This window comes from Calypte anna, chromosome Z (assembly GCF_003957555.1).
Source record: "Calypte anna isolate BGI_N300 chromosome Z, bCalAnn1_v1.p, whole genome shotgun sequence".
In the NCBI taxonomy this organism is placed as follows: Eukaryota; Metazoa; Chordata; class Aves; order Apodiformes; family Trochilidae; genus Calypte; species Calypte anna.
This window is the reverse complement of record NC_044274.1, coordinates 54,795,551-54,821,366: the sequence shown is the minus strand read 5'-3', so window position 1 is coordinate 54,821,366 and position 25,816 is coordinate 54,795,551. Positions and strand designations below refer to the sequence as shown.

At 41.6% G+C, this 25,816-nt stretch overlaps 1 protein-coding gene across 2 annotated transcripts in view; it reads right to left on the bottom strand.

Annotated features, from left to right (window-relative positions):
• Positions 1 to 22,798, bottom strand: part of KCMF1 (potassium channel modulatory factor 1) — a 52,456-nt gene extending 29,658 nt beyond the window's left edge. Inside the window, exon 1 of one of the 2 annotated variants that reach the window (XM_030467004.1) lies at positions 22,504 to 22,798. In XM_030467004.1, the coding sequence (XP_030322864.1) occupies positions 22,504 to 22,519 (16 nt within the window). In that variant the 5' untranslated portion in view covers positions 22,520 to 22,798. The remainder of the gene's footprint in view (positions 1 to 22,503) is intronic. The other variant, XM_030467003.1, reaches the window with a different exon arrangement.
• Between the last annotated feature and the right edge of the window lie 3,018 nt (positions 22,799 to 25,816).

The window sequence follows — 25,816 nt, the reverse complement described above, 5'->3', positions numbered from 1 at the left end:
TAAGGCTGTGAGGAATGGCACAGCCTTGCCCTGGCATATGTCTGTGTGAGGTGTGAGCAGGTGGGTGACCTGCTCAGCAAGGTAGCACAGCTCCAAGACAAGGTGATGGAGCTCAGGGAAGTGGTGAGCAGGCTAAGAAACATCAGGGAGAGTGAGAGGGAAATTGACTACTTTCTTCAAATGATCTCCCCTAAATTAGACCAGGAAATAACTATCAGGGGAACAGAGGATCCCATATCCTCTCCCCAGCTCTCCCACAGTAACCCAGAGGAGGAGGGTCAATAGGAACAAGCCAGTGCTTGACAGAAAACAGAGCAAACATGTTCCACACCTGTAGTGTCCCTGAGGAACAGGTATGTGGGTCTGCAGGAGGATCTGGTTACAAGCAAGGTCAAGGACTCACAAAGGCCACAAATACCACCAAAATCAAGAAAAGGAGAACCCAGGAAACTCCAGGCCTGTCATCCTGACCTCTGTGCCTGGAGGGTTATGGAGCAGATCATCCTGGGGCAATCACACAGCACCATCAGGGTGGACAGGGGGTGGACAGGGTGGAGAGACCCAGCCAGCACAGGGTTAGGAAGGGCAGGTCCTCTCTGAACAACCTGATCTCCTTTTATGATCAGGGGACCCACCTGGGGAATAAGGGAAAGCCTGGGGATGGAGTCTCCCTGGAGGGCAGCAAAGCCTTTGACACCATCTCCCATAGCAATCTCCTGGAAAAGCTGTCAGCCCAGGGCTCAGACAGGAGCACTCTGTGCTGGGTTAAGAACTGCTGGAGGCCACCAGAGAGTGGCGCTGAACGGGGCTGATCCAGTTGGCAGCTGTGGTGTCCCCCAGGGATCAGTGCTGGGCCCAGTTATGTTTAATATCTTCATTGATGATTTAGATGAGGGGATTGAGTCCACCATTAGCAAATTTGCAGATGACACTAAGTTGGAGGGGAGTGTGGATCAGCTGGAAGGCAGGAGGGCTCTGCAGAGGGACCTGGACAGACTGGAGAGTTGGGCTGATTCCAATGGGATGAGGTTCAACACAGCCAAGTGCCGGGTCCTGCACTTTGGCCACAACAACCCTATGGGAAGCTCCAGGCTGAGCACAGAGTGGCTGAGAGCATCCATGCAGAAAGGGACCTGGGAGTCTGGATTGACAGGAGGCTGAACATGAGCCAGCAGTGTGCCCAGGTGGCCAAGAAGGCCAATGGCATCCTGGCCTGGATCAGGAACAGTGTGGCCAACGGGTCCAGGGAAGGGATTCTGCCCCAGTACTCAGCGCTGGTGAGGCCACAGCTTGAGTCCTGTGTCCAGTTCTGGGCCCCTCAGGTCAGGAAGGAGACTGAGGTGCTAGAGCAGGTCCAGAGAAGAGCAAGGAGGCTGTGAAGGGATCCAGCACAAGTCCTGTGAGGAAGGGCTGAGGGAGCTGGGGGTGTTCAGTCTGGAGAAGAGGAGGCTCAGGGGAGACCTCATCACTCTCTACAACTCCCTGAAAGGAGGCTGGAGCCAGGGAGGGGGTCGGGCTCTTCTCCCAGGCATTGACCAGTAAGACAAGAGGGCATGGACTTAAGATATTAGGAAGAAGTTCTTTACAGAGAGAGTAATCATGCATGCTGCCATGGTCTGGAAACCACAGTGATAGTGGTTCAAGAGTTGGACTTGATCTCAGAGATCCTTTCCAACCCATCTGATTCTCTGATAATCCAGGAGTGCACAGAGTGGGATCCACCTGGCGGGAGAGGAGTTCTTTGAAAAAGAACAAGCTCAATATGAATGAACAGTGGGCTGCAGCAGTGAAGAAATCCAACAGGATGCTGGGCTGCATCAACAATGATATTACCAAAGAAGTCATCATCCCACTAAGTGTGTGTCAGGCTGCACATGCAATACTGTGTTCAGTTCTGGTCAACACTATACAAAAAAGATAGATGTGTTTAGGCTTGAGAAGGTTCACAAAAGGGCTGCAAAGATGACCAGAGGACTGGGTAGCCTACCACACAAAGAAAAGCTGAGAGAACTGGGCTTGTTCATCCCAGAGAAAAGAAGACTTAAGGCAGATCTTACTGCCAAGTTCCAGTACTTGAAGGGTAACTACCATGAAGATGAAGACTCCCTTGTTACAAGGAGTCACATGGAAAAGACAAGGGGTAATGGGTTTAAATTATTCCTGGGGAGATTCTCATCAGATATCTTAAGAAAATTTTTTACTCTGAGAACAGTTGGACTTTGAATAATCTCCCAAGGGAAGTTGTGGATTCTCCAACACTTGACACTTTTAAGACTCAGCTTATCAAGATGCTGGGCCATCACATATAAACTGTGCTCCTCCCTAGAAAGGCTATATCCTTGAGGTCCCATTCAACCTGGCACCTATGATTCTGTCTGACACAAGACTTGATTTTTAAGTGTTTTCATGTCTTTTAAAGACACTGCTCACCCAAAACTAGAATCTTGAATTCCTGAAGTAAAATAAGGGCAAATTCAAGCATCTGAAATAATCACAGAATCATTAAGGTTGGAAGAGAGTTTCAAGATCATTGAGTCCAACTGTAATCCCAACGACCACAACCACTAAACCATATCCTGAAGCACCACATCTAAACGTTTCTTGAACAACTTCAGGGATGGTGACTCCACTACTTCCCTGGGCAGCCTATTCCAATGCTCCAACACTCTTTCAATAAAGAAATTTTTCCTAGTATCTAACCTAAACCTCCCCTGGCACAACTTAAACTCATTTTCTCTTGTGCTATCACTGCTTATTTGGGAGACCAACAGCAGCCTCTACAACTTTCCTTCAGGTAGCTGCAGAGAGCAGTAAGATCTCCCCTGAGCCTTCTCTTCTCCAGACTAAATAACCCCAGTTCCCCCAGTCACTCCCTATACAACATGCCTCCAAACCCCTCACCAGCCTAACAAGTTAAGTTACAAAATATATTAGGACGCACCTTACTCCAAGCACCTTTAGCTCGTAGCACTGACTGATTTTTAGACTGTTCAGTTAGAAACCTTGGGCTAAACACTCTTAAAAAGATAAACAGTATAATGGCTGATGACAAGGAAAAAAACCAGCAGAAAGAAGAAAACCAGCTACTGACAAAAATCCACTGGCTTTCCAGCCTTTACTTTCACCCTTCCTAATACTGCAATTCTGAAAAACATCATAACCATCCCTGACATTATACATATATCTTTCTCAACGAATGTGCTTTTCTGTGAAGTTTCATTCATAAACTTGGAAGGATCTGTAACAATCTTTAATGATTTGGACATTGAGTGATCCAACTTCTAAGAATTTTCATTGAACTTCATTCCTTCAGTTTGCTTACCTTCCCCCTCTCTCTTCCCCCCTGCTCCCCTCCCCAGAGATTTACAAAATTTAAACTATACAGTACCTGTATGCCCAACACATGCTTTGCACAAAACAGTTATTGGAAGTACTGCAATAGATGCAACAGTCTTTTTGTTACTTACTAAACTTTCCAGAAAACAGTTGGTCAGCAAGTTAGACCTCACACTGAGATAAACAGACTGGTTCAACCTAGAATCCATGCCAGACACTAACAGCTCTCCAGATAAAGTATTAAGCCACAGTTCTCAAATAATTAATATTTACATCAATTGAAATTTCAGAAGTTCATTTCTTTACCTGCATAAATTTCAGGCACAAAAAGATAACACATTTCAATCAGCACAGCAAATTGTTCACCAGACACATATCCAACATTTACTTGTCTTTACCTTTTATTTGCAAACACACCCAAAGCCCAACCAAGCCACCTGCCCCTCAGAAAACTGACAGGCACAATTCTGCAGATTACCAACTCTTAACCAGCTATTGCAGCCTGTACCTGTATGGAAAACAAAGACTGATGCAGAGAAACAAACATTTAAACATGAGGAGGAGCTTCTTTAATTTGAGGGTAGCAGCACACTGGAACAAGTGGTGGTGTCTCCATCACTGGAGACATTCTGTCTGGATACCATCCTCTGCAACCTGCTCTAGATGAACCTGCTCTGGCAGGGACATTGGACTAGATGATATCCAGAGGCCCTTTCCAACTCCTAACATTGTGTTTCTCTGTGAAACACAGCAGGTATGTTACAGATTCAAAACTATCAGATTAAACTAGATGCATTCATATTAATCACAGGTTTTCAGAAGAACACATGTTCTGGAGGGGTTCACATTGAAGCAGGGCACAAAAACAACCAATCAACCAAAAGAAGAGGCTGAACAATATGTGACAGGTATTTAGAGAGTCAGCATAGATTTCTGACTTTTAAAAGAATCCTTGAATAAAATCATACTAGCCCTGAGTGAACTGCTATTCAATGAAAACATTTGATTCACTTTTTGCAAAGCAGCAACTTGGAGTTATCAGAGTGAGAGATCGCAATTTTAATTACAGATTTCATTATCGTAGACGATGAGGTGACTTCCCCACATTTTTTTGTTTTTTACTTCATTATTGCTATACAACTACAGACACAGACTGCATAACATGTATCACTTGTAATTAAAAAAATGTAAAAATAATGTTGGGGATTTTTCATGGCACACTGTTCCACTAGAGGGTAGCATTGTGCTAAAAGCCTAAGGAGTTTTGGTTTACTTTAATGAAGTTCCAGTTCCTTCAGCAGTGTTCTGTCAAGAGTCTCATTATCTCCAGTTTCCATTTTTTACTGCAATTAATAGGGAGTTAAGTCCTATTAATAAATATGTTTCAGCCTTCCAATACAAAATTCTTAGGGCTTTAATACCAAGTCATCCCACATCTGCACCTAGCCAGGCCAATGACTTCAGGGAACATATAAGCATTTTAAAGTAGCATGCTTAATAGTTGTTCGTTTGTTTTTTAAAAAGAAACAAATGCAAAACAACCCCCTTACCAAACAAGTTTTTGTGTGACACCAAGCTGTATGATGCGGATGACAAGCTGGAGAGAAGGGATGGCATCCAAAGGGACCTTTACAGGCTTGACTGGTGGGCCAGTCAACCTCATGAAGTTCAATATGGCCAAGTGCAAGATCCTGCACTTGGGTCAGAGCAATCCCAAACACAAACATAGGCTGGGAGGAGAATGGATTGAGAAGAGCCCTGAGAAGGAGCTGGGGGTGCTGGTTGATCAGAAGCTCAACATGAGCCAGCAATGAGTGCTTGTAGCCCAGAAAGCCAATCATATCCTGGGCTGCATCAGAAGCAGTACGACCAGCAGGCTGAGGAACATGATTCTCCCCTCTACTCCAATCTTGTGGCACCCCACCTCAAGTAATGTGTCCAGTTCTGGAGCCCCCAGCACCAAAAGAACATGGAGTTGCTGGAGAGATTCCAGCACACAAAGATTTTGGAGAAGAAACACACAAAGATGAACAGAGAGCAGGAGCACCCCTCCTATGACGACAGCGTGAAACAGTTTGGGTTGTTCAGCTTGGAGAAGAAAAGACTCCAGAGAGACTTTATAGCAGCATTTCAGTACCTGAAGGAGATAGAGGGAAGCTGCAGAGGGACTTTTTACAAGGGCATGTAGTGATGAGACAAGGGGTAGTGGCTTTTAACTGGAAGAAGGTAGATTCAGGTTACACATTAGGAAGAAATTCACTGAGTGTAGTGACAGCTCCTGGCATAGGGGGCACAGTGGCTGCCCTCTCCTTGGAAATGTTCAAGGCCAGGCTGGATGGGGCTTTGAGCAACCTGGTCTAGTGGGAGGCATCCTCATCCATAACTAGTGTTGGATGATCCTTAATGTCCCTTCCAACACAAGCCATTCTATGATCATGACAGCTAATATCATTTGCTCTTATGACATTTAATTGTTTTCACTAGGAATTAATAAAAAGGAAAGCACTTCTTCTGGGTTTAGCAGAGAGACAAAAGGAGGCACATAACCTTATTTATAATCACCATAATGGTCGGGGTTTTGTTGTTGGCTTTTTAGGTTGATTTTTTGTGTTTGGCTTTGTTGGTTTTTTTTTTAAGTCATTTGCTTAACATCAACTATCTCATCTGTAGTCTACTTGTGATGTGCCAACCCTAGGCCTTAAAGCAAGACATTTCACTTTAGCTGTTCAGTTATTTGTAAGACTGAAGACAGAAAAATATATGCCACTTAGCAACATTAAAAAAAAAAAGCCAAATGTGTCATACTTTAATAGCCTCATCTGAATATGCAGATTAATTTGAGAGGTTAACTTCTAGGAAGGGAAGCTTCTGCTGTTTCTGTGAAAATTTCACCAGAAATTCAGCCAAACTACAGAGCTTTGGTTTTGTTTGTATTTTCTCACGTTTTCTAGAGCAGATTATGAAACAAAAATTAAGACAACCATCAACAGATCATACTCCATCACCCTTGCAACTCAAGGGTGATGAAGACAAAATTCACAGACCACACTCCTGAAGTAACTAAAAATGCTCCATCCTCTCACACACCCTGTGTGCAACAGGGCTGCACATACACTTTCTTCATAGAGTGAAAGATGAAACAATCAGACTACCATGTCTGCAGCATGAACTAGTAGGATTCAAGCTGCAGGCAGAGATTATGTTGACTTGAAATTGAAAAGAAATGGGGGAAGGAAAGGGAGGGAATCAGGCCTGTGTTAGTCCAGAAGGGCAAAAAGGCTTTTGTTTTCTGAACAACACTCCTTCCTCTCTAGAATTAGGAGTAGAAATAGACCTCCAAATCTTCTCACCTGCCTACTGCCAAGAAGTTTCATGAAGCCCACCTGCACTGTGTATGGTACTAGTCCAAAGCTGGTTTAGAAAGAAAGGATCAAGCAGTACAGCTGACCCAGCAAGTTACAGCCTTGATTCTAAGAGATGAGTGTCAGCCTGCTATAAAAATAAGTTTTTCAATTCTTGATTTTGTATCCAATGAATATTCACAATTCCAACCAAATAAAAAACATCGATATGAATTTACTGATAACTGTCCATAAGCTGTAGTGAAGTTAATTTGCCCAATTCTTGCCAATATTAAACACAAATTCTCTCTACATGATAAAAAAGAGCATGAATTTTAAAAAGCTCATGAGTCCTGGGAAACTGCTTCAGATAACATCTGAAAGCAGCTACAGAAGACCAATTCTCAAAACACATTTTTTAACTAGCCTGCCCATTTCTAAGGAATTTCCTAGAGCAATATTTGCTATGACTTTTATTTTCTGTTTTATTACTTTTGCAGGTTACTGCAAACACCACAAAACAGAAACAAACAACTTTCTACATATGTATAAGCCAAAAAAACCCCAAACCAAACACATATTAAACAGGTACTGAAAATCTCAGTGGTGTTCTCTAGACTTCATATCCTGATCAGACTCCTCACTATTTTTTCTTAATTCAGACAGAGAAAACAAAGCTACTTTTAAAGTCCTGGTTTCCTATAGCACAAAGGTTACCACAGACTTCTGCATTAAAAAAAAAAATAAATCAAGTGTCTTCTCTGTATTGAGTTTCACGCTTAATACTTCTAAACATTTAGAAAGCAGAATTCTTTACCCATCAAGCAAACTGATCCACAGTGAAAGGTTTTGCCAGGTTTTCTTGAAATGTTTTTTTAAGACTTTTAAAGCAGAATGGTGTACACTGCAAGGATTTTTGATCAAGCAGATTTGGATTTCTAATTTAATATTTAATACTCTGTCTCACATAGCTCATCATTCAATTAATACAATGTAATTTGACTGTCAAAACCACCACCATGAAAGCATGCTAAAGTACTGTAAACACATTAAAATAAAACAAATTGCAACATATTTATCAGACTGCAGGAAGCTTGTAATGTGGCAGCAAGGGGAACTGGCACCAGACATGATCTTACTTAACAACTCTGTTAATCTGGAAAATGGCAAACAGCACGTGAATTCTATTAACAGAAAAATACTTAAATTGAGGCAGCTGTAAACCGTTCCAAAGCAAGAAAATAATGGTAACAGCACTGGGCTGAATTCTATACCTAGGAAAATCAATGACAAAGCTTCTCATTTAATAGGACCAAATATGCAAGTGTCACAAGTTCCTCTACCGTGCAGCACAGAGTTGAGGTAAGATTTAGCACAGGCAGCAATGCAGAAGGCAGGCAGCACTGGCTGGACAATCACCCCTCTAAAGGTAAAAGAAAAGTTCTCATGAATCATGTGTTTCAGTTCTCAGAGTAATAACCCCTTGCCATGACAATGTCTCACGATACCTGAGACTTACAGTAAAGACTTGCACAAGGTGGTCTGGAATTACACAGAGTTTTAATGTCAGGAAAACAGATCCCCTGAGCAGCTGGAAAAGGGAGGGAAAGACAAACAAGTAGTTCTCTTCACAAAGGAAAGCAGCAATGTCTGATCCAGGGCTGGCAGCCACACCAGATTCTGTGCTATAACCCAACTAAGTTTGCAGAGCAGAGCACAAGACCCTACTTTCAAAATCACCATTTTGAATGGCACCAAAATGTCAAAAAAGGGATTTAACCATCCTTAATGCCACAAGAAGTCTAGGAACTTGTAAAAGAAGTTGAATTTCTCTGAACACACTGAATTGTAAGATAGATATTTTTTTAAAATGGCAGTAAGAGGTTAAAAACCTACAGTACATTCATTTAAGTAGTAGCAACATTCTACCCTGAGCTTTCTCAGGCAATTTTCTTACTATGAATATAAACAGACTGCCTTGGCAACCACTTTTACTCCCACTCTTTGCTAGGGAGAACAGCTTCTCAGGCTAGTAACACAGAATCATAGAATGACTAGGGTTGGAAGGGCCCTTAAAGATTATCTCGTTCCAAGTGCCCTGCATAAACAGGGACACCTCCCACTAGGACCAGGCTTCTCAAAGCCCCATCCAGTCTGGTCTTGAAAGCTTTCAAGGACGAAAGGGCATCCACAGCTCCTCTGGGCAACTTGTTCTAGTGTTCACTATCCTCATAGGAAACAATGTTTTGGTAGTACTAGTCTAAACCTCTCCTGAACATCACTGCACAAACTACAATTGCTCATGATGTGAAAGCTACACCAGAGAAGTGATGTATCAAATGCACCACTCTAAAGCAAAAAAGGTTTCATGCCTATTTTGGTCAGGCTTTGGGTTTGTTCAATTTCTGTGTTACTTTCTTTCCAATTCTCCATAGCAAATGTCATTGCTAATTGCTCATATGATGCCTGGACTGGCAACCAAACCATTTGCCAGTCATACCAAATGCCTACTTCCCTCTTTCTTCCTCTCCCTAGGAAGAGTGTCATTTAGTTTTTTTACTTGTAGTTTCCTTTTTCTTCTTCTCTAAGAGCATAGCTGCATAAAGAACCAAAGATCATCATCATATTACTTTCCAAATGCTTCCCTGACTATCCCATCCATCCCCTACACAAAAATATCCAACTTACTTTTAAAAATAATTTACTAACCATCATATATTAATTAGAGTTGGATGATTTTCCTAAATATTTTTAAAACATTTAACACTAAAAGCCATCACTGATTTACAGATCACAGTTTATGAATCTCCAGTACTCATTCTTTGTACCATAATTAGCTCAACCTCTTCAAAGCCAGGTTGGATGGGGCCTTGAGCAGCCGGGTCTAGTGGGAGGTGGCCCTGCCCATGCAGGGGGGCTGTAATTAAATGATCCTTAAGCTCCCTTCCAACCCTAGTCATTCTATGCTTCTATTCTATGATTCTTAAAGAAGACATTTTTAAAAAGTGTTTTTGTTCAACCCTGTCCTTCAAGTAAACCTGATTTTCAGGAAGAACACTACACATTTGGGTTTTTAATCTAACAGACTGAAAAGGGAAGCATATTTGGAACAAGTACACAAAAAAATAAAATCAAACAAGTTATCAAGGGACTAATTTGCTGTAGAAAAATTTGAATATAAGTTCATCAGCCTCACTATTATTTTGCTATAAAAACTCAATCATATAAAAAAACTTAGCAACAGGAAGGCAAAGTTCATTTTTATCCCTAGCACTGACAGCAGCCACCTACAATTTCAAACAGAAAAAAAAAATCTATTTTTATGTGTATATCAACTGAAAAGACATTATGGTCAGTATTTACAGATCCTATTTTTAATTGGAGGGGGAAACAACAACGCTGAAATAAACAATCACTCTGGTTTCAATCACATGCTTTTGCTGCCAGTACAAACACTAAAAGGCAGAATAAAGACCAAAAAAATGACACTTTTGTTCTATCCTGCCAAAACATGGGTCTTTCAAATCCTCATGTTAAATTGTAATGAAGTAAATTGCCAACCACCCTTACTTACACACAAGAGTCAGACAGGTAAAAATTCCCATCACCTTCAGGCAAGACCCTGTTGCAGCCCCTCACCCTTACTCTGAAAAGGAAACAAGAGTGGTATCTGGAAAACTACATTTGCACAAAGGATCTACAGATGAAAACAGTCTGAAACTTAAGAATTTCTGAGAAATACTTTTACAGAAGCCTAATGTAACAGTTGAATGAAAATGACAATAAAAAACCCACCTTATTTCCCAAGTTCTAAAAATTTGGAAACTAAGCTTTACCAAAAAAGACATTTTCCTGAATTAGTATAACTGCAATTTATAGAGGTTTTTTTCTTTATTTGCTGAATTACAAGAATAAAGCAGGTGTGTAATAACAGAGTAGCTTACCAAAGCAAATAAAAAATAACTCAGTTCATAACTAAAGAAACAAAGATAGGGAGCATCAAAATCCATTAGGTCTCACTGCTCGTTACTACAGGCTCAAATGCCAGGTTGGCCACAGAATGCACAAAACAGTACTGTAAGGATAAGGGAAAAGTCACCTGTACAAACAGATGGCCTGACTGTTAGAAAAGCAAAAAAAAACCAAAACCAAAGCTGAGCACTACAATGCAAAGATATCACTGAAGAAAACCTAGATAATGAACCTGAGAAAGGTGGAGGCATGGAAGATACTTTCATTGTTTTCCCTCGACTTCTGCATCTTGGAAGCAAAGACATACTGCAATCACAACACTGAAAATAACAACTTTTTCTTTATGTTTTCAGGCCAATTTATAAGCTCTTTTCTCCCTTTTCCCACTGGACTTTGCTATCACTCCACAGAGAAAAGTAGTTTTTGACCACTAAACTGCTGAACCATTTCAAGTTCTCAGCAAAAACACTCACCCTCACACTTGCATTTTCTATAGTTAGGACCATCTTTAAATGTAAATATTTTTTAAAAGACTAGTTTAGTGGACACTGTGATGGATTCTGAAGTTTGGTTTGGGAACACATGTCAAACATGCAACTAGTTTTACCACAAAAATAGCACAGCCTTCTTGTCTAGAGATATCTATAACTGAGGTTGGATATGAGCATGAAACTCTACCATTCACCTTGACAGTCTTCACAGTGGTGTCACTGAGGAGCAGGGAGGAAGAGAGAGACCTACAGCAGAACAGAATGTCCACATTCCTGGTAGAGCTTTAAGCTGTTACTTTTAACAGGTTTTCTGAGCTCTCTATTAACCATTAGAATGCCAGCTCCTTAGGAAATGGTAAGAATTAACTACTTTCCCTCCAGACTTTCCTTAATGTGCTAGAGCTGGCAGCTACCTTACTTCACTGATACAACTCCTAGCAGGGCACTAAGACATAGAAAAATTCAGCATCTCCTACCTTTGCAAATTTTGCAATTCTACAGTAATTTTTCAGGAAGAAAGAGGTACAACACAACACCTGAAATACCATTCACATAAGATTTATTTTACAAGTAGATTTTTGAAGCTTTTTTAGGAGTTGCAGACATCTTTCAGTACAGGTAACAGATCCACATACAGCAATTTAGAGCTTATGGTACAGCCAATTGTCCATTTTTCTCGTGTACAATTAGAAAACACCTTGTAATTGTTGCAAGAGGAAATAAAAAAGATCCATAACTCTACTTCTTACAAACAGCTTTTTTAGTCTGTTTTACCCCTAAGGTCTGTTTCATCTTGAACATAGGCCATCAGATCTCTGAAAATATTTCCTCTATTGTCAATTTCTGAGACATTCCTCAAGAGTACCAGCGGTTTCTCATAGAGTTCCTGGATTAACTGGAAGAAATTACAGTATAGATCTTCGCAATTGTATACAGCTAAAATTTCCAACTTCTTAGCACTAAGCAAGAACCTACAGGCAGCGTCATTTTACAGATTAGGGACACTTAATTCAATGTCATATTACAGAAGTTAAGAAAGCGCTTTCTTCAGAAGAATGAATTTGTGAATAGGGACATTAGAAGAAAGGAAAAATAGTCTTGGAAGAAACTCAAGGTAAAATCTAGTGCCAGTACTAGAAGCATTATTCACCAGCTCTTATGCCATGGTATCCCTAAAAGCTATAGCCTGGAGTCCTGCACTTCAATCAATTATCACCCCAAAGTACCTTATTCTTGGTTAGGTAACTGTATTCTGTGATGAAATTCTCAACAACTCACTCTTTCAGCTTTCCAGTCACTTTACTGAACAAAATATTAACTGAGCTTTGAAAAACAATGAGAATTACAGTAACTGGCTCCAATAACTCCAGCTCCCAGTAACTGGCTCCAATATCCAATAAGACAAAAAATACCAAAACATACCAAAACCTCTGTTTATATTATTTTTTAATGTGACATCAGTTAAACGGATTCACTGCCTCTAAATAACCTTCAGACATCAGTTTGGAATAACAAAAGAGTGTTAGGTATAATAACCCCTACTGCTACGAATTTTACTAGTATCAGTCAATTATTCTAAGGGTTCGTTGCTTGAAAAGAGAAGGGTATATTCTAAGGAATCTACACTTACAGATCTGCTTTTCTGAAGCAAAATCTCAAGCTGTTTCCTCAGTTTCTCAAAAAAGTCATCCACAACAAGGAACACCTGGTATGCTATCAGATCTTGCCTGGAAATTCACATACCTTGTGCCAAAACAACCTAGAAGAAGACACTTGCAGGTCTTCAAATCCATTTGTTCTGCTTTCAGGAGGGCAAAGAAGATTTATTGACATTTGCAGTTTTCCAAAACTGAAGACAACCAAGAAAGAAGAGAGATGGAAAATTTATCTGACCTCGTCCTGATTGAAGGCATTCTGAACAGCTTCTAGTCTGTCTTCTTAAATGTGTAATGTATCTAATTAATATAGTTTAGACTTGTATTTGGCAATTATAAAAAAAAAATGGTCATGCTTTACAGCAGAAGCAATTTACTTCTGTCTATACAGTCAGAGATCAAACTACACTTACAGACATTATCATCTTATCAGAACAGTACAAACTATACCAGGATAAAGGCATGGAATCAAGATAATCTGAACCATGTTATGCACATAAAGATGGAAAAAAGTTTAGTCATTATATAAAAACCTGTGTGTTCTCTATAGCTTACTTTAGGAAAGTCTACAGCTTACTTTGAACATGTGGCCAAAAAAACCAACAATTACGGTTCTGAGGTTAATGGCCTAATTTACCTTCATCAAGTAAAGAGCTAAGTCAGAAAAAACTTTGGAAACTGAAGTGGTAGAACTGTCTGTCCTGTTAAACCACTACTGTTCTCAGCAAAGCTATTCTCTCAGACTGCATTTAACCACTGAGTAAACAAGGTGCTTCTCACTACAATAATTTTCTACTTGAAGAGATATTCCACACCTCAGTTTGCACACTGAAACACACAAAATACCTGTTTGCTGAACACCATGTGTTAGGCACATCTCATCATTGCTGCCTGTATTAAAAGCACATGCAAATATTTGCCATAATTCAGACATTTGCTTTGTTGGAATGCCAGTGAGGTCAGGGTATCCTGAGGACATAAGAAAAGCTTTTGTGCCTAAAACACTGATTTCTTCAGAGATAATTTCATTCTAACTATCACAAAAGTAAGTTCAACTGACACACTATAGTCAGACTTCCAGCAGTTTCAGATTTGTTCCTGGTGAACACCAGCGCTTAAAGCATATATAGTCAACACACACAAAAGTTATGCAAAAAATATATTACCAGTAAAACTGAACATTGCTTTTTTTACCAGATTGATTTAATTGGAAGACAGAATTTACTGACAATCATACAAGAAGTCCTTACATTACTATATCCTAATGCATTTCTGATCTTCAAAACGCTGTATGATCTATTGCTACTCAAGCTAGGATACCTGAGATAGGTATCCAAAGGATATCACCTGTTTAAGAGCTCACAGCACTGCTCTCCAACCAGCCACCTCCAGGATGCCCCCATGCAGTCTCCAAGTGATTTGACTATTATGCTAGGCACATGATCACATGCTTACTTCCAGAACCTGCCATAAGTTTCTGATGTACTAGCTGCATCTGCAGAGCTACTCTGTTTATCTATAGAGGTACACATTTGTTCAGAAATTGGCTTAAAATTATGATCCTCACACTAATATTAGTATTCTCAAACCACTTTATCACATCTGTTGCAGTAATTTATGTTAATTTCTACACTGTTTATACATAAAGACTTCACCTCATCCTTATAATTTTTTTAATAAATACAGCCTAAGAGAGCTAGGGGACAATAATCACCTTCAGACAAGAATACTATCTGCTCTAGCATTAATAAGCTATGAGAAGTCAGACCTTAAATACCATCCACACTAGGAATCAACTTGCTGAAGAGTTCAGTCAACAGCGTCTCTCCGCAACAAACAATTTAAGAATTCATCTGTCATAAACTCAACTAGCAAGAAAAATTTCCACTACTAAAGCCACCTCCTGTCATCTAACAAACAAAACCAAAACAAATCCATCTCTGCAGTAGGTCTGAGATACCACTGCCTACAAACATTTCTAGCAATAGATATTTGCTGAAATAAGCAAGAGGTAGCTGTACTCCCAAGAAACATCAGAGCTTCGCTTTTCAGAAAGGCTTACAGATGCAGGCATTAAACTTCTATTGTACCTGAACTGTGTTTCAACTGGCCTTGAAACACAGGCCTACAGCTTCCCAGGTGATTGTGAAAATCCCACCCTAGAGCACTCCAAGGAACAAAGGGGAAGCCCAGCAAAGGGAAGGAAGAACACTGAAAAGGATGTAAGAGGGTAAAAGATGAAAGACAAAAAGAAAGAAAGCAAAGAAGAGAATGTATCCTACCAGAGACAACACCTCTTGTCAGTCAAGACAAGAAACATTGCCTCCCAAAAAGTATCTGGCACCAGCAAGTGGTAGAAGTGAAGGGGGAAGACCGAATCTGACCTGAGATAAGAAAAAAAAATGCAGTTATAATTTTTTTTTAATTTATTTTTAACTTTGTCTTTTGCCTCATCTTACTTTTGCATTTTTTTAAAAAATAGTTATTTTTTTTTAATTCATGTCTTTCTTCACTGAGATTTTGTAACTGATGACAGTGGAATGATCCAAATTAAATGTGGAAGAGGACCAACAGTATTTTGATTAAAATGTGAAAATATATGCAAATACTAAAATTAAAAGCGAATTTAAAGTACTATAGGGAAGCCGTAAAAAGTGATAGCTGCAAACAGCATATGCCACTGAAATGTCCCAGTGAGTAAAAAAAAAAATTATTAGAATGCTCTTGTCTCTGTATAAGTCACTGCCATGGAGTACAACACCACTAATTACTTTCTTTAGGAGACTTTCCTGAGTGCCTTCTGGCAAGACATAAAATCTGCATCTGATATCCCACATGCAAATGGAATAAACATCACACTTTCCCATGTCCAGGTTCCCCATTTAATTCTAATTAAAAAGTTTTAGTCAGGTCTCCAACTGAAAATAGGGCAACTTTTACACAGTTTCCTAAAAGCTCAAATAAAGTAATCATTATAAAATTCACTGTAGGCTGAAAAATGGGCAATAAAAAGAGGAATTATAAGGCAAATTTATAAACTGACCCTAAAAAAATATTTAAATATTTTAACAAAATTTTTGTCAGACAAATCTATGCTCTCCCAAACCATCATTCAAACTATATTCTCAGGACAAGCGGGGGGAGGCATGAAATAAATTTTTCCAAGTATGTCAGAAGTTCCAGTGACTTTTATATGTAGTTAAAATTAATCCCAAACTAGAATAAATCACTTCAACTGGCAGAAATCAAGCCATCATCTACACACACCTTTGAAATATAATTCTTGAGACTAAGGAAGAAGAGAAGTTAAATGCATGATGAAAATCATATTAAAGCTTAAGATCCTTCTATTATCATGCCCAACAAAAATGATCTTACTTCATTGTGTCATAAGTGATTTTAACGATGCTATGAGGAGATAAAAATGTAAATAAGCATAAGGATCATATGTACAAAAAACAACAGGGGTAATCTCAAATCAGATGTTTTGGTGATGCTACAGGGAAAGTTGCAGTAACCAAACAGGTCATTAGATTAGAGATGCCGTATAGCAACACTCGAAACTGAAATATTTAAAGAGACCTGGAATATAAAGTTTAAGATAAAATCCAAAGCTATAACTGTTTTATCTGGATTCTAGGTAGCGTCAAGGACCTTAAGCGAAAAAATTCTCCACAACCTCATTACAAACTGTATAAAGAAGCACTTCAACTTTAGTCACCCTCTTAAATGAATGCAATATCTGCTTCTCATATTTGGAAACGAATATTACAAACTCTTAAAGGTTAATACGGGGCACGAATCAGAGGTAAACACCTTTCCAATTTCCATCCATGAAGTAATTCACCCTCACACGTGCCCTGAGTCACGAACAGCACTCTTTTTGGAGTTCTCTGAACTCAGTGTGCCCAAACTGCTTACAGCACCTTTTACTGCTGTTTCTGTAGGGGTGAATAACATTGCTGCGTGTAGTTAAGCTTGTATACTTCTCTATTATGTCTCCATTTTCCAAACCTATAGCTACCAAAACTACCACTTCTATATCCCATAGAAGGAACAATGCATTGAGTGTAGAGGATTTAGTAGTCCAAGAACAAAAGCCATGAAAATTCACAAACTTGCTAATATTAAAATATATGTAGCCTAGAATAAATCCGTTATCAGAATCCATAGGAAATGCAATCGATCACAATCACATTCCTGTCCACAAAAATACCACCTCACTCAGTGCACCAGAGCACACGGTGTTCAGTAAGCAAACAGAAAGGTCTCCAGCTGTCTTACCATCACTGGTCAGTCTTTATCATACACTGCAAAAAATTTGCTCTGACTATGAATTACCTCATTGCTTTTTCTCTGAAAGCACTTCTCTACAGCATTCCCAACGCAGCACAAATATCAATGAATTAACTCTTCAAAGTTATCAATGAATTAGCTCTTCAAAGCAGTATTTTTCTTCTCTTGAAAGCGAGGGGAAACCAAGACAAATAAAGATTTATAATGTAAGTCCACTGAATCCAGTTGCTTAATCTGAGATTCCAAAGGATGGATTTCAGTATCTTTGATTTTCTAGAATTGTTTTTTTAAAGCTCATCACTCCATTATTAAAGTTGCAATGGTTAATGGTAAAATCCCAAATTAATGGTAAGATCCCAAATCCAGAGTCATGCCTTCATAACATAAGGAACTAGCAGGCACCCGTGAATTCTTGCCAAAGTGATGTGCTTATGAGTTCACTTAACTCTGAAGCAGAGGAGAGGGAGGGTCAATCCAACTTTCCACAACTTAACTCCACTGTCAACACCTTGATGACCCTTTCTTCTTGTAAGGCCTCTACCTTCTCATTTGCTCTGGTCTCCCTAACACAGAGCAGTGGCCTAATGTAGAAAACCCTGAAGGAGGCTGGGGTGGTACAGAGTAGAAAATACACAGCTGTGTAATCACACAACACAGATAAGTAAAGGCTGAAATAGTGCTGGCTGTGCAACCAAGTTCTGGCACAAACCCTAGGCCTAAGTGCTGTTCTTCAAATCTGCTGCTGTATTGAGTAGCTCCTTGAATGTAGTAGGATGGTTTGTAATAGTTATTATTCCAAGTTTTTACTTCTTAACAGTAGCTTAAATACAGATGTAATCATGCACAGTGACACCCGCAACTCCTCCTTAAATGTTATCAGTAATGTAGACATGAAAGGTATTTGAAAAGCTTTCTTCTTTTTTAATACTTACAGATTTTATATGCCCAGTACAAATTGTCCAGTACAGTGTTTGTTCCGTGGCATTACTACTTATCACAAACGTGAGAGAAAAAAATGGTCTCTCTTAACACATATTTTTGCAGGATATTGTTTGCAGACTCTGCAGGGACAGCACTATATTAGTGCATCCACAATATGTTTCCTAGACCATCAGAGCCAAAATACATTTTTAAAAATTAAAACCTAACATCCTCAAAACAACTGAGTATCTTTCAAGTTAAAATATCACTGATGTGTCCAGTTCTTTTTATTATTACATGATGATCCAGCTTTTTACTGAAAGCAGTTTAACGATAAATTATTGTGTTCCAATATTTATAATCATATTTGCAGCTGTTTACATTTAATATTAACATTTTTGTCTCCTAAGCGTGTCTTTTGTTAGCTAAATTACTACACTAACTCATTTACAGGTACTGCACTACATCTGTAACTATATGCATTAATATACTGCCATAAAATAAGACTAACAAAAGCACAGAGTACTTTGACATACACAGTCACATACATACACACACACACACACACACACAAAAGAGAACTACTAAGCCTCCAACTCCCTCAAATACAAGAAGCTTGAAATCAGCAAGAGAATACTTGGAAACCCAACATGGTCCTGTGCCAGTCACTGCTCTCCCTTCTTAGCTTTCTTACCACCATCCATTCACAGCTTCACAGATGGCTATGATTAACTGCAGACCTATCCTGGTTTGTAAGAAATGCTGAGAAATGGACACCTTTGAAAACAGTTACCACTTGCATAGCTGTTAGCTCTTTGAAGTTTGAAGAACATATCCCTTGGTGAAAATTAGGAACAAAATACAGAACTTGGGCTGGGAGTGAGGTGCTGAGAGGGCAAGACCAAGAACTCAGTGGTGCAGGTGGCGTGGCACTGGGAGCACACTGGAGTTTTCAGGTGCAGGCAACCTAGATCCACAAAAGAGTTGCCTGTGTGGGTGATGGGACACTGGAATATATTGTCTGGAGAAGTTGTTGATGCTCCCTCCCTGAAGTACTCAAGGCCAGCCTGAACAGGATTTTGAGCAACCTGATCTAGTGGGAGGTATCCCTGCCAATGCAGGGGGACTGGAACTTGATGATCTTTAGGAACTTTTCAACTCAAACCACTCCGTAATTCTATAAAAAACTGTATTCCAATGATATTCCTAGAAGTCATGACTGTCAATTTTTCTGCTATCCTGGGTGTTGTCTAATGCCATACAAGAGAATCACTGCCACATGCACATCCAGAGAAAGAGAATCTCTAGTAGGCAAAATGCCTTCCTGTATACTTTAGAGTATACAAAAAATTATGTACCTGCTCCTTGCAGAACACCAAATATTATATGAGCACATCTATCTCAACAAAAGGGCTAACCCAGAGAGACGCAAGGAACAACCTCATGTTGTATTCTAGAAAACCAAAGGCAGAGAACAGCAACTTTCTTAACACCAAATCACAGAATAAAAATGGCTTTGAAAAATTAGAAGAGACTAGCAATAGCAAGAGGTGAATAAACACTAAAAGCTACTCTTGACAGTATTACCCATAAAACCTCTTAAATGCTGAATGAACATTTAAAGAAAGAACAATAATAATTCAAGTTCTAGTTGTGTTCATTTTCCTAAATTTGGGAGAAATGCGAGCCCAGATCTCATGTATGAAACGAGAGTACAGTGACAAGGCAGCCTGTGGTCAGACTTTTTTTAAAGTATAACACAATACCTTTTTTTTAAGCAAACCAAATATATTTTATGTTACTAAATGAAAAAAAAAAAAAGCAGTCAAAACACCCCAGTGGAAAGTAAACTCACATCTGTATCAGATGCTTCATAACCCATTTAACATCCCAAGACTTCAGAATTCTAACTTCCTTCCCAGAAGACATCAAAAAACTGCTAAAGCACACATATTCTGTCAGGATCATTCCGTAAAACTTTTTTCTAACTTGGGAGTATGGATCAATTTAAAGGAGCCACACAAGAAAGATATAACTTATTAAAAATTACTAAAAAATGCCTTTTCTCTACAGTATTTTCTTCTAAGACAGTCCTTCCCAAACTAGTCATGTTGGATCAAAAAAAAAGTCAGCAATGAATGATGCCATACAGATCTGAAACAAAAATTATTGCCTTTTCATTTCTAAAGGATTTTCAGATGTCTTAAAATTATGTATTCAAAACACTTTTCCATTAAGTTGGAAAAGCATGCTTCCTATATTTATGTTGACTTAAACTGAGTAAACCAAAACATCTTAAATGTAAACTACAAAGATAATTACTGAGGAATTAAGAGACAAACTATGCTTTTTATAAAAATACACCACACAGTGGCAGATGTAATTTTAAATCTCACTGTTCTCATGTTCTCATTCACACAAACTGGAGTTTACATCCATAATACAAAAGTACAAAAACTTCCATTCACTTATCAGGAAAGACAGACAATTATTTTCTTTTTTTTCCAACTAGGCATGTTTAGAAAGAACCAACACCGCTCAATTTGCTTTGGAAAGTAAATATTAAGCCTGGTTTCATTAACAGTCACTCCTAAAAATATCAACAAATATATCCAAGCAAGGGAATGTAATTTTACCTTCTACAAATAGGACTTAACATAAAGTAGAAAATTTTCTACTCAGCATCCATCAGAAAGATATTTAAAAATCAACTTTTAAATTTTCTGTCTTTTAATTTTTCTGTCTTAACAAAGAAGCTGCTCCAGGAATGAAATGTCATTTTAGCAAACATCACCATCTTTCTCAACAGTCCATGAAGTTTAACACCAAAAAACACCGAAGAACAGCACACACTATTCACTTCTGCAATTTTAACTTGTTCAAGCTAAAAAAGCTTGTATTCTGAAGATATAGATACATGCATCACAGAAGAGACTTACAAACTGCATAATCCTACATCATCACTAGCACATACTTTGTCATCAATGCTTATTCCACCCGCTTTTGATAAAAACTCAATCTTTAATCATAAGCAACTCTAGCACCTCAATCCTCTCAGGAAAACACATATTTTAAACCAAGAGAGGAATCATTAAAAAAGAGACAGAAAGAATTTGGTACTGTTACTGAATTTTTAAGTTAAAAAAAAAAAAAAAAAAGTTAAGATTCAGGGAAGAGAATTCTTCGATACAAAAGCACACATATCTACACAAACAAGAAGGCTGCAAAATATTGTGACACCAAAAATCCATCATATACTACTGTCCAGCACCACGCTATTGACTATTAGCCACAAATACTAAATTATCATACAGTATTTCTATCAAAACACTTCAAGATCAGATAAAACAGAAATAAGAAATCAGGTAAGACAGAGAAAATGGAGACAGATGCTGAATGAAGTTTCTAATATGGCAAAAAGTTCTTTCAGGAGACAACCCTAGTTTTAAAGAGTATTTTAATACTAGTGCAAGCACCTTACCCACTAGTAAAAAAGAACAGAAAGTCAAGCGACTTTCTCTCCAGTTTTCACACTCCCATCTTCTTGGAGAAATACCTTTCTTAGCTTCCAGATCTCTCTCCATCCTGCTTCTTTTCACTAATTCTGAACCAGCCACTGAACGCACCCACGGCAGTAAACACAGCGATACCAGGTCAAACACATAAAACACGTTTCTCTGACGGCCTCTCTCTCAACAGCTCAAAACATGCCACTACACCAGCGCTGGTTTCCTCTGCCACAGGGCAACACCAACAGAAAGCAGGCAGGTAGCTCCCGGGGCTACCAGCACACCGGCTGCTTACTCCTCGGCAGGACCACGCAGGCTGCCTGCACACCCCTGCCCACAGGCCCCACGCCGCGGCCCGGCTACTCTCACCGCCCGTGGGACGCGACCCCCAGCACCAAGCGGCTCCCGGTCCCCCGTCGCTCCCCCCGGGGTGCCCGGCCGCCCTCCCGGCTCGGTCCCCTGCCGTGCCGCCCCCTCGGGGAACCGTGCCCGGCCTGACCCGCCGCAGCGGCCCGACACGTCGGCAGGCCGCCCCGCGCCGCCGCCCACCCCAGCCTGGCCCGCTGGTGACTGGGGGCGCCCCGCCCGCCCGGCCCGGCCCTACCTCCCTGCACCCGTCCTTCAGGCGGAGGAGAGGGGCGGAACAGCCCCCCGCTACCTCCCGAACCCATGCCGCAGCATGCCCCTGCTCCGCGATAGGAGGGGCGCCGGCGGAGGCGGCTGGGCCCACCGCAGGCCGCGCAGGGACAGGGCCCGTAAACGCCGCGGCCGCCTCCCCTCCCATGACACTGCAGAGCGGGGCCCGGCCGCCGCCCTCCGCCGCCGCCGAGGCCTCCTTCCGCCGCCGGCTCCGCGGGCCCCCCTCCCGCCGGCGGCGGCGCCATGATGATCCGCCCGAGAGGGCGCCGCGCCAGGCCCTAACGCCGGGCCGGGCCCCGGGACGTGCCCCCGCCGCCGAGGCCTGGCGCCCCGCGCCGCTCACCTTCATGTCGGGACATCCTAGTCCAGAGGCGGTGGCCCAGGCCCGTCCAGGAGCTCCCGCGGGCTGCTCGGGCGCCGCTGCGGCCTGGCCCCCCGCCGCCGCCGCACGCACGGAGCTCCGGTGCGAGAGGAGAGGGGCCAGGGGCAGGGCCGGGAAGGGAGCAAAACTACAAGAGGCGGCGAGGAGCCGGCCTCCCTCCTCCTCCTCCCTCGCTCGCCCTGCGGGGGGCGGATCCGGCAGCAGCGGCTTCCCGGGCACCGTGACACGGTGACTATGGGCCCCGCCGGCTGCTGGCACCGCCTCCCACTCCGCTCCGCCCGCTGCCGCAGCGACGGCGGCGGCGGGGCTGCCCACCGCGCTGGTGTGCTCCCTTCCCCTTCCTCCCACCCCGGTCGCGCTTCGGGAGGAAGAGGAAGCACTGCGCCCGGGCGGCGGCCCTCCCGCGCGGGCTGCCGGGCCTGGGGTGGTGGCGGTCCCGCCAGCGGGGCGAGTCGGGAGGGCTGGCGGCAGCGAGAAGCGGCGGGGCGGGCTCCAGGGGAGGAAGCGGCCAAGGTAAAGAAGCCCGGCAGCAGCCAGGGCCGGTCTGACCCGGGGGACACGCGTTAGTCAGTTTTTGTAGTAAAAGGACGGGGCGAAAGTGGCAAGGAGCACTGCGCCTGCCTCGGGCCGGTTTTTCAGTCGCTGATAGCGGTGCTGAGTCTGCCAGCCCTGGGGAGCCGCTCGCTACGGACTCGGGATCAGGGTTTATGGCCTTTTTCCCCTTGCTGCTTTGTCGGGCCTGCAGAGCACTCCTGACAGAAGGGCCCCGGAGACGGGATCCAGCTCCACACGGAGGAGGAGGAAGCCCCACGTCCGTGTGTCATCACCCTGCAGTCAACTTTATTGGTCTCTCCACACCATGGGAACTTTTCATCCCGTCATCGGCCCGTCGAAGCAGGCTCGTCTTCAGATGAGTGAAAAGCCCACGCCATGGCAGCATTCTTTTCCTGCTTCAGATGTGTAGGGCACATACATCAAGCAGCTCGATTCTGTGCTCCCATTCTTACTGTGACCTTCTAGCCGTCCCACAGACTTCTTTCCTAACAGTACTGCCTCCCTCATCATCTCCATCCATGCTACTCACAGCTCTAAATTTTCATCTCCTGTTCTGCTCATGGCATTCCTCTGTCTTCTTTCTCTGCCAGTCCAACACCTCCATCTTTGCCATATTACACCACAGACCCCTTATATCTGCCTCAGCCCTGCAATTCTTTTACATTCACATTAGTGAATACTTCCTCATGAGTCTGTTTCAAAGACCCTGAGGGCCCACATACCACAGCTTATACATCAAGCTGCTACTGAAAGGAGGAAGTGACAGTCCCATTCCTTGAACCACTTCTTTCCTATTGCCAATTGTATTATGTAGGCTCTCCTTCTCCCCTTACATGTATGTGCACACTTCTTGTCCCCTGAATCCTGGCCACCTGCTTCACTTCCATCTTTTCCCCTGGCCAGGTGCAGTTTTTTAAACACCATGCCTACTGAGAATGTAACCTGGACCCAGTTTGTCTTTTAGACTGTCCAGGGCATTGAGGGCACTTTCATTGGAAGCAAGAAATATGTCTGCATTGGATAAGCTGTTGTAAGAATTGGGAATCATTTTGACTAATGGGGTCCAATGACTTCATTGCTTCTGAAAGGAAGGCAAGAGTCAAAGACTATGCAAAGAATTTGCAGGAAGCACACCACAGAAACTTCATAAGAAATCTGCAACTCCCTTCCAGTCTACAACAGTGGTATCTCCAAGATAGTTCTAGATGTTTTGTCTATCTTGCCAGCATTTCACAGCAACAATACAAAGAGTGGGGCAGTGGGTCATATGTCCTACTTCTTTTTTTTAGCACTGGCATTTTTAAATGCAAATGACAGTTGTCTTACCTAGATGCAAAATACAGACTCAAGGCTTATGCTTCCTTCCCTACAAGAGAAAGCTATCTTGAAAACTGGTAATTCAGCTAGCTAGCAATATCTTGTCTTTGTGCAAGGCTGTTTACAGAACTCTTGTCTTCCTGAGCACCGCAGTGGTGCGTTGGCTTGTGCTCAGTTTTATCCTGTTTCTGCAGAGTGACCTCCCACTGGAGCTTCTTGCTACACATTGGGTAAAATACAAACTGAGGCCTTTCATTGAGACCCAGAACATTCAGTCTTTGGCCATGGGAGACTTTGGGCAAATCATACTGTCTCTCCACACATAAATTGCAAAATGGTTTAGTAACCTTTTCTGCCTCTGTTAAGTGTTACTCCCATGGATATCCCTTGCATGCTCCAATACATGCTGGTGAGCCCCTCAGCACATGACTTTTCTGAAAAAAACCCTGCTGCCTGTGGCAGCCAAACAGAATTCTGCAGCCTCTTCTCCATCTTTGTACGCTCAGTTCCAATGTAATGTAATCCCATTACTGTGTGCTGTTTCCCTGCCTTGAGGCTAGGATCTATACCCAATGGTACAGTATAGACTGTACTTTGGGAATCACATTAGAATATGCCTACACGTGCAATAGTACGTAAAACTCACCTGTCTTCTATTCATCAGTGGGAATTTTGCTGGTTATCTACTCTTCAAATGTAGGAAATACTGCAGATTTAAGATGGCCAGGCTCCCAGAGATGAGCACGTTGAGTGTGGAAAAAGGTATATAACAGAATTTGAAGGTCATGACCACCAATAGAACATACTTTTCTTAGCATCATTTTGCTAATTAATAACCTATACTGCCCATGTTTTGAACAATATTTATGAAACCAACATGCTGTTACTTAATAAGCAGAATAAGCAAGAAGGATTTTAGTGAGGTTTATAAAGTTCTGGTGTGAATGGATCCTTCTGTCCCTAAGGGAAGAGCTTGCCATAATCAAGTTTCTCATTCTCGGGTGCAGCAGGATAATCCATAGGTGAGTCTTCCTATAAAGCCATGAGGGGAAAAAAAAATTCAACGTTAGTATTTTCCCAATGGGTAATCACGAGCCAAGAAATGAAAATTCCTTATCCAAGGTCGTTCAAGGTCAGAGTTAGGCAGGGAGTTAGAGACCCAGATATTATAGCTAATTAGGCCATTGTACAAGCCACAGCAAGAAGCAGAAAAATTCATGTAATTTCCTAACATGATATCATAATATGATAAAATGTATGCCTGGAAGTAATAAAATCTGAAATCGAGAAGAGATGCTTGTGTGGCTTCACACAGTTCCTCTCCTTGCCACTGTGAAAGGGTTCAGGGTCTGGAGTAGAGAAGGGCATATTCGGGTACTAAACCAAATAGTGACATCCTAGA